Source organism: Saccostrea echinata, unplaced genomic scaffold (assembly GCF_033153115.1).
Source record: "Saccostrea echinata isolate AGI-Se365-2 ecotype Australia unplaced genomic scaffold, CSIRO_AGI_Sech_v1 ptg000029l, whole genome shotgun sequence".
Lineage (NCBI taxonomy): Eukaryota > Metazoa > Mollusca > Bivalvia > Ostreida > Ostreidae > Saccostrea > Saccostrea echinata.
Genome location: NW_026889778.1, coordinates 11140197 through 11154499, shown reverse-complemented (window position 1 = coordinate 11154499; position 14303 = coordinate 11140197). Strand labels below are relative to the sequence as shown.

At 32.6% G+C, this 14303-nt stretch overlaps 1 protein-coding gene across 1 annotated transcript; it reads right to left on the bottom strand.

Moving 5' to 3' along the window:
• Positions 1 to 900: 900 nt before the first annotated feature.
• LOC133194963 (E3 ubiquitin-protein ligase TRIM45-like) lies at positions 901 to 2392 on the bottom strand. The gene is made up of 2 exons (XM_061330856.1): positions 1738 to 2392; positions 901 to 1415 (listed from the first exon to the last, which is right to left on the bottom strand). Exons 1-2 carry the CDS (start codon positions 2390 to 2392, stop codon positions 901 to 903), a joined length of 1170 nt encoding a protein of 389 aa, XP_061186840.1.
• Between the last annotated feature and the right edge of the window lie 11911 nt (positions 2393 to 14303).

The following is a 14303-nucleotide window of genomic DNA, read 5'->3' as shown; positions in this document are numbered from 1 at the left end:
AAGTTTTTAGACTTGCCTAGATAGCCGAGCGGTCTAGCGCGCTGTTCCTGTACTGCCAGGAGACAGATTCCGTAGGTCGATGGTTCAACCCCGGGCTGGGGCGGAAGTGGTTATCCTTATAAAAAAGTGAATTTCTTTGTGCTTTCTATATATATATATATATATATATATATATATATATATAAAATACTGTAGAGGTATTAGATTGCAAAGGATTAAGGTTTTAAATTCTGTTAAATTGTCATCCTTAAAACATAAATATTTAATAGATTTATGCCGTTTTGATTCTTAATTACCATTAACTCTTTAAAGGGGATATCATGTTATCATAAAGTTTTGTTATTTTAAATCACTCACATTAAACTATACCTACACACAAAACATGCACCCTTATACCCATACAATATCACAAATGACACACAGCCAAACAAGAAACAAACAAACAAATCAGTGAAAAATTAACAAACAAAAATGTAGATTTTAAATTTTTTAACGCCACGACCTCTTAAAAGTTTTCACCACACTGCCTGAGAATATTTTTACCTTATATTGAAGCTCAAGTGTATTATATCTCTAAGTATTTGCATTCATAAATAATTTTACAATCTCCAAACCTACCATAATTAACGAAAAGATTATCATTTTTGTCTATACATAGCCCCAAAGGCGAAAATTCACAATCATTGTAACGGAGACGACGAAGTCTCCAACGAGAAAATTCACAATCATTGTAGCTGAGACGACGAAGTTCCCTAGGTGTAAATTTACAATGATTATCAATGTAACTGAGAAATTGTCCATCTTGGTCTATAATGTGGATACACTGATTGTTTTTATCTAATGTTAGGATGAAACTTTGACTGTCTGTGCTGATTCCCATTGGTTTGAATGGTTCATTCCTTAGAGCAGAAATATATCAGTATATCTAAATCTTAGTTTACTGGCCTGATTGACCACCACTATTGCTGCAGCTCCCCAGTCAGCCACGCAGATATCAAAGTTTCTGTTCTCACTTATGTATTTGCAAGGTTCATTTTCATCATCAAATTGAATAGTTTGTTTCACATCAGAGTTAGCATATTTGACAACCTTTGTCTGTTTTTCATTAACACATTCCATGATAACCAGGAGGTCACCAGAGGAGGTACTGTACATATCACAACATCTCCAGTTCTCAAGACGTGTCATCACCTTTTCTCTTACGCTATCTCTTACGCCATTCTTCATATTAATATAAATATTTGTGATATTATCAGTGTAAACAGTATAAGCCAGTTTTCCATCATTTGTCACGACTACATCTTCAACGCTGTCTGGTGTCTTGGTGGTGATTGACTTGACAAGCGAAGCCTGATCGCAGTTAAAAATTTTTATTTTATCTCTGCTTATCCATATTTCATCCTTTAAACGGACAGCTGCGAAAAAAAAATCCCATCTTAAGCTCATTGGTTGTTGAGTGGCACAAACTATTATCAAAAGTTTTTATTTTTGAGGTCCAGAAATTTGGTTTATCAGCCAGGTGTTTAAGTATAGGTGAGGATAACTTCTTTGATAAGTTATATTTTGTATTCATGCTGTAGCCATGTTTTTCTTGCTTGATGGCGAGACCTTTTAATTTACCAAACAAATCTTTAAATTCATTTGAAATAATTTGAAATGGTGTGAAAACTGGAAAATTCCCAACAGGTCTGTCAGGGAGGTGTCTGTATTCTTCATTAAGTGAGGTATAATTCAAACCGAGAGAGATATCATTAGACTCCATTAAATTTTTGCATTGCTGTACGCCATCTTGAATTTTTCCTAATCTTTTAGTAATATCATCTTGGTGCTCTTTAAGAGCATTGATATGTGTGGCTTCCACCTCCTGTACTGACGCATTAAGTTCAGTTACACATTTGTCTACCTCTTTGTGCCAGTCTTCTCCATGTTTTCTTATGGCTCTTTTGATATTCTTATAAATGCTTTCTAGCTGCCTCAACCGAAAATGAACACTGGAGGCAATGAATTGGTGAGTAGGGATAATAGTTTCTTTGAGCTCTTCAAAATCTTTATAAATGTCATCCTTCCTTGACCTGAATATATCTGATATTATAGAGAGCTGATGATTCCTATGTGTGTCACTGGAAATGACACATCTACGGCAAAGAGGAATATTACAGTCTTTGCAGAAAGATTCGCAAAGGCTGTCAGAATGATTGGTACACTGAGGGAAGATGAGAGTGGATTTCCTGTCCTTGAAGTCAACAATTTTGTGTGCTTTTGAGAGCTCTTTTGAGAAGTGCTCTCCGACACAAACTTTGCACAGTTTAACAAAGCATACATCACAGTGTACTACATTGTTCTTGCAAATGTCACATTGCACCACGTCCTGGGCTGTGGTAGCGGTGGCCATGAATTTGAGTTATGAAAAAACGGATGAAAGGCATTCACTAAAAATGATCATAGTAAATAGAAGTATATCTAACTCAATCATTTTAGTAAAATATTTTAAAGGTTAGTTAGCAGAAGTGAACATGAGAAGAACACTTAGTGTATATTGTTGGAGAAAACTAACTTGAAATTTATTTCAGTACTGACTGTCTTGCGTTAAAATGCACAATACTGAAAAATATGAATTACATACATGTATATGAATAATGTAAACACAGAAGGTGTTATTTTATGATTGCAAAACTAGTCAATAGCCTATTGAAAGGATGCAATAAAAACAAAGACATGGTCATATAAAAATACTTGCAGTATTTTGTTTTTACATATTTATCGGCTATTAGAAATGCATTTAAAGGTACAACTTTAAACCTAAAAAAATGAATAGTGAGCTATTAGTAATGAATGATCGAATTGGATTAAATTTCATCAAAATTAGAAAAATAAGAAGAAATCCTTAATAGTCTTTCAATAGAAGCTGAAATCATAAAGAAAGAAAAAAAAAACCCACTTACCTGCGCCTGTATACGCCTCTTTGTGATCTGAGTTGGGATGATTGTCACATGCAATAAATTTTACTAACTGATAAAAATGTATCTATTTTGTACCTGTTAGAGGGTGAACTGCACACATATGCTATCTATAATCTCTGTCACCGTCATTCTACTTTGTATGTAAATGATTGATAAGAATTTAAACCCTGTTAAAAATGTTTTCCTTTCCAACCTCAGTGCATGTATTTTAATGGGAAATAATTTAATTTTAGTTGTAACACGTAATTTGATTGGATAAAAGATTTCATTTATATCGTATAACATAAGTTGCCTACGTCACAATGAGTTACGTCAAAAGCGTATTACTCCGCTTCACGTTACTTTTAAAATATGCTCAATTTGAAGCCATTTTTCGGAGGAAAAATTGTCTTATTGTCTACACTGAAATTAATTTATAAGGAATGAAGCTTATTTTTTTTTTATTTATTTATTTAATTTTTTATATAACATAACTTGGGGCAGTTTACTCTTTTTATAAAGTGCTTCGCGGTTTATAAAGCATAAACTGCCCCAAGTTAAGTTATATCGTGTAACATAGGTTAAAATAAGCTCCATTCCTTAAGTGTACAAAACATGTATTGTTATTCACCTTATTCACTGTTAATTGCCATCTACTCTTTCCAGAAATTTGCTATTTGCATTTGGACATAAACTGACAAGAATCACATGCAAAAGTAAAGAAATATAAAAGCTTTGTAAAATATACTCCTAAGAAGTGTTTGAGTCACAGTGTGAACTTTGCTCTTGCAAGTCATTTTGATGGTGATTGCTGGAGTTATTGAAGTTGACAATGACTTCAAAAACCGAGACGATATATGGTCTGGTCACTTCCACTTCCGGTATCTGTGACCGGTCAGGAAAGCCTAGTGGAAGGGTGTTGGCTTTGTGATCGGAAGGACTTTGTTCGATTCTCGTTCCCCGCCCCGCGTCAAACGTAAGATGTAGACATAGGTAGTGACTCTTCCTTCGTCAAGCGTCCGGTATTAGATGTGAAAGTATCGGGTCTTTCGGACGAGACCTTAAAAACCGAGGCCCCGTGTCAGAACAGGCGTTGGCACGATAAAGATCCCTCACTGCTCAATGGCACTTAGCGTCGGGTAAATGTCGAAATTTGAAGCCCATCACCGGTATATAGTGACATCTCTATATGAGTGAAAAATTCTCGAAAGGAAGGTAAAAAAAAAAACATACAACATGAAACATGACAATCAATCATGTCATCACAGATATACAAAGCGACTTAAAATTGATTATTTTTAAACTGAAAAACGTTACTATCCCTAACAAAAATATATTATAGTAAACGATTGTTTACTGTAGTTAACTATAATCAACTATAGTAAATATTTGATACTTTGATTTACCATGAAACTTTACTTCAGAATTTTTTGTGATTTCAAAACATTAAATATGGAAATGACATATATAAATAATATTTCCATTTTGTATAAAAATGTGCATGTATTCATTGGAAAACTTAAAATATAACAACCTGAAATCAATAGTAAAAATAATGATTTAGTAAAGTAAAAACTTTGATTTACTAAAGTAAAAACTTTGATTTACTAAAGTAAAACTTTGATATTATATTATATTGATATGATAGTAAACCAGAGTTAACTGCAGTAAACTATAGTAAACTATAGTTAACTATGGTAAACTATAGTAGACTATAGTTAATTATAGTATTTTTTTGTGAGGGATCATGCAAAGAAAAACATTAAATTTGCTTTTTATTCACCGCTTCGAAATGAAACGAAAAAAAATTACTCTACCATTATCACGTAAAATAGGACTTTCGGTATTGCGGCGCGCATCAATGGTATGAAATTTTCGGGAAACGAAAAGCGAGGTAAATGAAAGCAGTAAATTAAGGTGTGGGATTTAGCAGAGTATAATGATATAAGAGGCTGACTTATTTTCGTTTTCTGTGTTTCTTGATGCACCAATATTTACCAAATACTTCCCGGTGGCGGAAAACGACAGAGTAAATTCGGAAAAAGAACATGGGAAGAACAAAGCAAGATAAACAGCAGGATAAAGATGACAGAAAACAAAGCTCGAAAGAAGAACAGGAGCTCGAAGAGGTATCTACTTGTAACATTGATTTAATGACTCTTTTATGAAGGTCATTAGTAAGTTAGAAAGCTCTTAGAATGGTAACCTCAAATTTTTGGGAGATAAAGTAGACAAGGTTGAAAAATCCTTATCAAAACTGAAAAAAAAGATTTTAAAGACATATAAACAGTCCTGTAGACCAGGATTTTAGAATAACAGAGCTGGAAACGAGAGGGTGGATCCCCAGGAAAAGAAGATTAAAGAACTGGAGACTCAGCTCAAGGAGCTACAGGAATATGTGGCACACCAATAAAACTGTTCAAGATAGTATAACTTACTGTTTTATGGTGTCCCTAAGTCTGATCAAGAAAACTTTTCGGAGGCTGCATGTTCTTGAGTGTTTGAAACACAACCTGCAGAATCCAAAAAAAAAGCGACAAATGCCATTGTAATCAAAAATTTTCACAGAATACCAAGAAATCAATTTAATACATACAAACCAGATGCACCAGAGGCAATTATTGTGAAATTCGTGAGACTGGCCGACGGCAACCTTATTCTTCACCATCCGAGAACAGCAACTGTTCATACGGGCATATATAGCAATACCCACTGATCTTGCAAATCACTTGAAGAACAAGAGGACCATGGGCCACATCACCCACCTGAGAACATTGACAAGGAAAAAGCAGAACTCTGTTAAGTATTAAAACGTTTACGTTGGGGGGGGGGAGCAAACTAATATTTACACTACCTCATGATACTTCCATATCAATATTACTAAAATCATGGCTTTGGTGTTCTTGAGCAGAATAATTTTTTTCAGATTTTCCCCTATGTATTCCTCTGTAAAACCCTGTGTGGCCCCGCCCTACCCGGGGGTCATGATTTGAACAAACTTGAATCTAAACTACCTGAAGATACTTCTGTATTAATCTGACTAATAATGGCATAGCTGTTAATATTTCTACAATGAAATATGATATTAATGGATATTTCATTATATGGTGTTGGACAACAAATATAAAGTATTTTGGTTAATCCACGGATGATCTACAGTTCTACATTCGTCAGATATTGGTAATACAGTAGAGGAATATGATAATGATTTTGTTATTATTTGTAGAGACTGGAATTTAGTTTAAGATCTTCCGTAAGTGTGTTATCATTATATAAACAATCCTTAAAATAGGCTAGATATACAAAACCTAAAAAAATAGCTCTAATCTTGTGAACCCTTCTGGACTATTCTGCTCCACTTGAAAAAAAGAAAGCATTTCAACAAAAAAATTATAAAGTTGTGAATGATCAGGGAATAGAGGTCAATAAACAAGACATAATTTTAGATGAGGTATAAACCTTTAACAAGTCATTGCATGCAAATAGGGTTCTTTTTCTGGATGATGTAAATCTTGAATATCAGAGAACATGAAAAATCAGCTGGAACTAGAAATAACCAAACGAACCAACGGGAACAAATGATTCACTGCAAAATTTTTCATTTCTTTTTGGTCGGATATTGGATCCTATATATTTAATTCCTCTAGATATAGTATTGATTCTGGAAAGCTTTCAGAGTCACAAACTCAAAGAATTATCTCGATTCTACGCAAAGGACGAAAACCCCAAAATACCTTAAAAACTGGCGGCCAATTCACTTTTAAATACATCTCATAAACTATTATCCCGTGTCTTAGCACACTGCATATGCATGAAGCCCATTTTAAAACAAAATCCATGACATAAAAACGGTTGTTTTCAGCAGGAAGACATATAGGAGCAAATTTGAGATTAGTTTATGATATCATTCAATATTGTAATCATGAAAGTAATACTCCAGGATAAATTCTCTTACTTAATTTTGAAAAGGCATTTGACTCAGTCTCGTGGAAATTTATTTTTAGTTGTTTGTTTGTTGTTTAACGTCCCTCTCGAGAATTTTTCACTCATGTCGAGACGCCACTATTCGCCGGTGGAGAGCTGCAACTTTTGACCTATGCACGGCACTCAGAGCCATTGAGCAGTGAGGGATCTACTGCGACACGGGACCTCGATTTATACGGTCTCATCCGAAGGACCGATCTCCACGTCCCACAGTGGGATTCGAACCCGCGACGTAAGGATCAACTCCTTACTCCGCGACTCTAGCGCAGACGCTCTACCACTGCGCCACGCGGGCGACATATTTCAGTTGTAACTTTCTTAAATTTTGGTGAAAATTTCCAGAATGCTGTAAGAACTCTAGTTAATGATGCAAAACTATGTGTTATACAAAATGTTTGTTTTTTTCCCAGATTTTTTAAGACATTGTATAGGCAAGTGATGCAGACAAGCTGACCCTATTTGCCCATATCTTTTTTTTTTTCGTTTGTGCACAGATAATGGGCATAATGATAAGAAATATTGTATCAATCAAAGGAGTTGTTGTAAATGATAAAGAATATAAGTCATTGCAATATGGAGATGTCACTGTTTTACTTTTAAAAGGAAGTATTAATTTAAGTCAGCATTATCACTTGTAGAGGATATGCAAAATACTAAGCATTAAAACAAAACTATGAAAAATCGAAATATTTGAAAAATGGGACCCTTGTCAAATAATTCAAATCAATTTATGAAAGATTTTGAAAACCTTAAATGATCTCAAGATCCATTTACAGTCTTAGGTCTTACATACTGTGTGAATTTATTTAAAAAAAAAAAGATATGCATAATCTGAATTTTAAGCCAAAAATTAATAAAATGAAATCATTCATAAGTTTGAGCGTTGATAATAATGTTATCTACAGGGGGGCATATTACTCTTATTAAAACTCTGATTCTCCCGAAGATCACACCCCTATTAATTAGTCCAGCAAATCCCATCATGGAAAAGTTAAAGGTAATTGGAACGATTTTCTGAATATATATGGAGCTATAAAACTCTAAGAGTGGCTAATAAGGAAATTATTCTAATTTATGAAAAGGGAGAATGATGTTTTGATTCTTTTTGTAAAAGTCTGAGAATTACATGGAATTATTTAAAAAGTCTTAAAATGAAGCTTGATATTGAGATCTTTTTGTGCAACAATTTTCATTTTATCCATCTCAATATTATTCAATGTTCTTTGAAGTCTTACAAACAGTCTTGTAAAAACCTGACATTTGTACCCATAAAAGAAAAAAATGAATTCATTTTTACAGAAATTGAATTTCTTTATTCTAGCATTAGATACCAATGGTAAAAGCATGATATGAAATTAGACGTGATATGTGATGTCTAGCACTGATAGCACAATTAAGCTTTTTACATTATGTATTATATAATAATTGAAGTAAAGAGAAGAACTATAAAAAAGATGCAATTTTCTCCAAATGCCTGGATACCTATATTTTTCTATCCTTAATTATATTTGTTGATCAATTGTCAATTAGAAAATGCATAGCTGGTGTTTTATTCGCATTTCCTGAAAATATATTTGAGATATGATAATTTTCCTTATATAATATGATTAACAGTAATTATGAACTTTGAAGAAATACCATGGGTAAATTCACTTTACTATGTGAAATCAGAGACATTTTTGTGAGCATTCTCCATTACTTAAAAGCTGATTTTCAGAACCTGAGGATCGGACTACCTTAATATAAGCAATGATTTGTCATAGCGTGTATTGTATATTTAATTTTTTTTTAAATAATGATGGTACAATAATGAAGTATGAACATTTTTGTCAACAGTATATGTATAATTTAAAAATTCCATTTACACATTTTTTAGGAATAATGGAATGTATTTTTAAAAAGTCACGTTTGGATTATAGCGAAACGTGTAAGAACAGGGGAAAGTTGGAATGACATATACGCCAGGCAAATTTTAGTGTGAAACCTTCCCAGAATTCCCTCACTACCAGGATTCCATGCGATAATGGCGTTAAAAATAATATAAAAATATAAAATGCTTGCAGTTTGCCGAGAGCTAAAACTTAACAAAAAATAATTGATTTACTCTACAACGTATTTCTTTCAAAATTGCACTCGTTCAATCTCGTTCAACCAGACGCTCGACTGTCTCCATAAATTCCGACGTCATATGACGTCACAGTCTAAACTGTGTCTCGTGCGGATTGGAAGTTTGAAGAGGCGGATCGAAGTTACAAGTGAAAGCAGTGTAAAGGTTTTTGATGGTACAACTGCGCTCGCCCCAACGGACACACCGTAAAACATATTAACAAAGAATATATTGTTCAAAATATACCTTATTATACAACTTTTACAAAAAATGAAGACCACGGAACATTAACTGGCAAGATTGGAAATCTGCAGCTTACGTCATTTCTATCTGTTATCGTCATGACATTTAATGATAGACAATGATTTGGACGGGTACAACGACACAGGCATCTGAGAAAACATCGAATTGAAATTCTAGCTACTTCGAAATTCATTTTCAATCCACCTGAGCTATTTTCATGGTCAAAGTGCTAAGTATGATCCAAAAGACAAAAAATTTCAATTCATAAATACATGTAGTTTGAAATTACTGTATATTAGAGTTTTCTAGCCACTTATTTAACGACACGCAAAAGGTAGAGAATTATTCTCTCACAGGAAGGCCATTTGGGAGGGAAAGGGGAGGTTGGAAATTTTGATGAAAGTGATTTTTATGTTCATGTCTTCACATAACAGAATACATTATTTTATTTCTATGATGACAAGAGATAGAGCTATTATTTAATTTCTTCTTCACTGAAAAATGTTTGACAAGCAAAAACGGGGAGTGGGGAGTCAAACTAAAAAAAAAAGTTCTTATTTATTTCCAAAATCTTTTGGTGACATTTTTTTCAAGGCTTTTCAACGTGAAAATTGTTATCAAAAGCCATGAAATTAATACCCGGGATCATTTTTCAACAGCTTGGTGGTTTTCTTTTACCTCGGCACTTATGACATCAAGGCGTTGGAAATTGATCCTGTTGCAAAATTGACCGCAACTACTGTTTTTTGCCCTGTGCTCGATCTGGAAGTTTTTATACATGGTACAAACATTGTTCATGATTTGAGAGTGTGTCATGGTCCTGACCAAATGCCATTCCTAGTTCATGGTCACTGGCAGAAAAAGCATGAAATTATTGATTATGTTATAACTTTGTAATGGAGAATCGTTGGAAGCTCATCCCTAACATAAAAATACTATAGTTAACTATAGTTAACTATTTTGACAACTTTGACACTATGAAAACTATAGTTATCTATAGTTATAACTTTGACACTTTGTTTTACTATAGTGATAACTATGAAAACTGATTTACTATAGCGATAACTTTGACACCATGGAACCTTGGACTTACCATAGTGAAAACTATGAAAACTTTGATTTACTATAGTGGAAACTTTGACACCATAGAACCTCGGACTTACTATAGTGAAAACTATGAAAACTTTGATTTTATAGTGATAACTTTGACACTAAGAAAACTTTGAAAAACTATAGTGATCACTATGAAAACTTTGATTAATTAAAGTTTTCACTCCAATATACTTTAAATCGTTGTATATGTGATGGTTACGCTATACGTCTTTTTTGATATACTTAATAACTTATGATTAAATGATGCTATTTACTAAAATAAAAAAAAATTGAAATAAAAGACAAACATTATTCATTTTAGAAATGTTATTCAGTAGAAGTCTTTGAAAACGACAATTTTTTAACCAAAAAAAAATAATAAAATAAATAAATAAATAAATAAATAAATAAAATAAAATAATAAATAAATAAAAACTACTTAAAAATCGGAAAGAATGAATTACATGCAAAGTGCATGGAATTATTGGAATGAAATATATGGAGATAACGAACAGTATTCAAGCTCAAAAGTCCATTAAACAATACAAAAATAGGAGCAGAACAAACACGGACCTCCAAAACATCAGAATTGGGATCAGGTGCCATGGAGGAGTGAGCATCCCCTGCCGACCGGTCACACCCGCCGTGTGCTCCTTGTCATGATCCGGAAATAACGGAAAAATCCGTCGACAATTCAGTGTGTAAATAATGGCCTAACAATTAGTATGAAAAACGTCAGTCAGTATTTGACTCAATGATAAATTGTATTTGCTGACAAGGTCATTGTATTGACCATAGAACTTACGAAATGATGACTTTAAACGAGAATGCTGATATTCTGAAAACAAAAGAAATTAAGAGATTCTTTCGTAAATTGAGATAATCTGTAAAACTGGATAATACCCATGATGTGAAGTTAAATAACTTCTATCACGGAAAATTATATACTGTAGTAATAATAGATTTAAAACTTTGAATTTCTCTACGCAGGTATGTTAAGGCAGTACCCAGATCATATTTCAGCGAATTTAGACTTTTTCCGTAAAATATAACATTGATAAATCGGAAAAGCCATAGATAAAACATTTACTTTTATTATCCATTGTATAGACGTCATTGAGTCTTAGGCTAAAGGAAGCACTCCACTACGACGTCATCACGTGACGTCTATAAATAGAAAAATTGCCTTAATGAAAAAGTGAAAAGTTCAATACTACCCTGGGGATAATTCATTTCTTTTTCTAAAAATAATTATGTAAAAACATCAATGGGCCATGAAAGTGCTGCTAGAATCCTACTCTCCCGACACAGAAAAATTTTTTCCAAAGTTTCGCATGAAACCTTACCAAAATTTTTACATTTTGTACATACGATCAACAAATTGTCATTAATTCATGGTAACCACACGATTCTAGCAGCACTTTCCAAGCACTATAGAATACAAGCTTTCGATACAAACCAAAATTATGTTTCAAAGTGTGCGGCGTAGTGTTAAACTTTTGCATCTTTGTTGTTATAGAACGACAGAGGAAAGGCTGATCGGGATTTCAAAACACTCCCTGCGTTCATTATAAGAAAACATGATAAGAATAAATCAGCGTACCTGATTCTTAATCTTTAATTCCTTATGAATCACACATAACATTCACGGTATATGCTTCAAAACTCCCATTTCATATATTTGTTTACATGAATTCTCGTCACGTTTAATTTTCACTCGGCAAATATTTGATCAATAGTAATGACGTCATGGGTTTGGTATTTTACCCCGGTGATAAATAGTTAGCTAATTATACCACCCAAAAACGACAAGATTTAGTTTATATTATGTTTTTGAATGATTCCATTCATTTCTTGGACCTGAAATTAAACTTCAAATATAGATATTAAGAAATCATTATCTCTACAGTTCATGTCATACAGCTTATTATGACGTCATATTGTATAGGCAAGTAGGATATCTCTGGGTGTAGCCTTAACATACCCGCGTAGTTATCATGTTTAAAACATTTAAGGGGAAGAAGGACACATGGTCACATGACTCTGATAAACTACGTCATAGTCTCCATTTATATAAGTGCAAAACATGTAAAGCATCAGTTCTTGTATAAATTTTTGACATTTTTTTTTCTTTAATTACCATCTTATGTAGAAAAAATAAAAAGTTTAACATTTTTTTTGACATTAACAAATTATGAAAAAAAAAATTGATCCACTCCTCTGTTTATTTAAACTGCGCGTCCAACAAGTCGGTGACGTCATACACGATCTGTTAGTACAGCAAGATCATACTCGGTGAATACAGGGGGGTATTATTATGTAAAACAGGTCATAATCAGTATATGATGAAATATTTTGAGAAACGGGGAACATAAAAATTATTTTTGCATGGCTGTTGACGGAAATCTTATGTAGGTATATCTTATTTTGCTTATTTAGCTTACGTGTGACGTCATAGTTGGTTTTTCCCCTACTCGAGAAATGTAAACAACAAGTTTTTGTCCTGCTTATGTCGTCTTTAACGATGTCCTGTGCAATATTGAGGTCAGCGTCACCATTCAAAATTTTTACAGTTAATCAGTAATTTGAAGGACTTGGATTTCAACATAAATTTAAAAATATTGAATGATAGAATTTTTTGTAAATTACGTTTTTTGTTGTTTAAGTTGTCTTAAAAAGTTTGTAATTTCCCCTATCCAGATGATAGATGAAACTTGCTTTTTTGAACTTTAAACCCTATTCATACTCTGAAATATTTAAAAAGGTATATGTTCACTTACATATTTTTCATATATACTTTAAAAATCTCATTATGGACAGAGTAATGGGCCCGGAAACATGGAGAACTAAAACTCCACTTAGATACCGTAGGGCATAATATTTGTCAATCAATATCTCCAAAATAAGGTAAGAAACCAGATGATATAACTGCTTTATGATATGTGGGACATACTTAAGGAGGTTGGATCCTGCTATCAAAAGTATTGAGAATTTTTTATCAAGTATATTTTTAGAATTTATACCCATAGCTTAATTAAAAATCAAAACAAAAATTGGGGGTCAATGCGCTTCTTTTGGCGCTACAGAGCATTTAGTCTGACCTTTCTGCACTGTAAATATGTCTTACACATAAATCAATTTTTAAAGTTTTTCCTCCAATATTTTTTATTCAAATAAATTATGGGAACAAACACAGTCCTATTTCATCTTGAATAGACACATTAAAATTTGTGACAATGAATTTTTTTTTCAAATTACTCCGCATGTTCAATTATTTGACCTTTTTGCACTCAAAAAAATTCATTTTTCTGGCATTAGAATTTTAACAAGCAAAAAAATCATTTGAAAGTAATGACATTTTACTGAATTTAACAAGAATGGTTAAAAGTATCTTATATATTCAGAAAAGAAAATAAAAAGTGGGGGTCTGTGATGTTAATTTTTAGATATTACTAAAATAGTGCTAATTTTAAGCTTAAAATAGGGATATTTTTTTCTCGATTTTCACAATATATTTGCTATATTTATCAAATATGATGATAGAATTCATGACAGTTTATTTAATATATAATTTAGGACCAGTATAAAACAGTTCACTGCACAAAATAACTCTGTGTGTAGACTGCATGTAAAAATAGGAATCCAAACTTAACATACTTTAAATACTTCGAAAGAGAAAAAATGATCATTTTCTTCTAAAAAACCTTCCGCCACAAAATATAGTTCCTCACATAATGCTTTTGGTATGGAATTTAATCATGGAGTTTTAACTGAATATAGTGTAATTGGCATTGTAGAATCCAATTTTATTGCAAGAATTAAAACATTATGCAGAATTTTTAAAATATAGGTTAAGATATAAATCTGCTCAAAAGCTCAGGAGCGAACCTCGTTAATTAGAAATATACAAGATATAAAAAAAATTGAATGAAAAGTAT

Coding starts and splice junctions, on each gene's coding strand:
- LOC133194963 (XM_061330856.1), bottom strand. CDS start 2,392: ATGGCCACCGCTACCACAGCCCAGGACGTGGTGCAATGTGACATTTGC. Junction 1,416..1,737: donor GTCTAATGATATCTCTCTCG/GTTTGAATTATA, acceptor TTTTTTTCGCAG/CTGTCCGTTTAAAGGATGAA.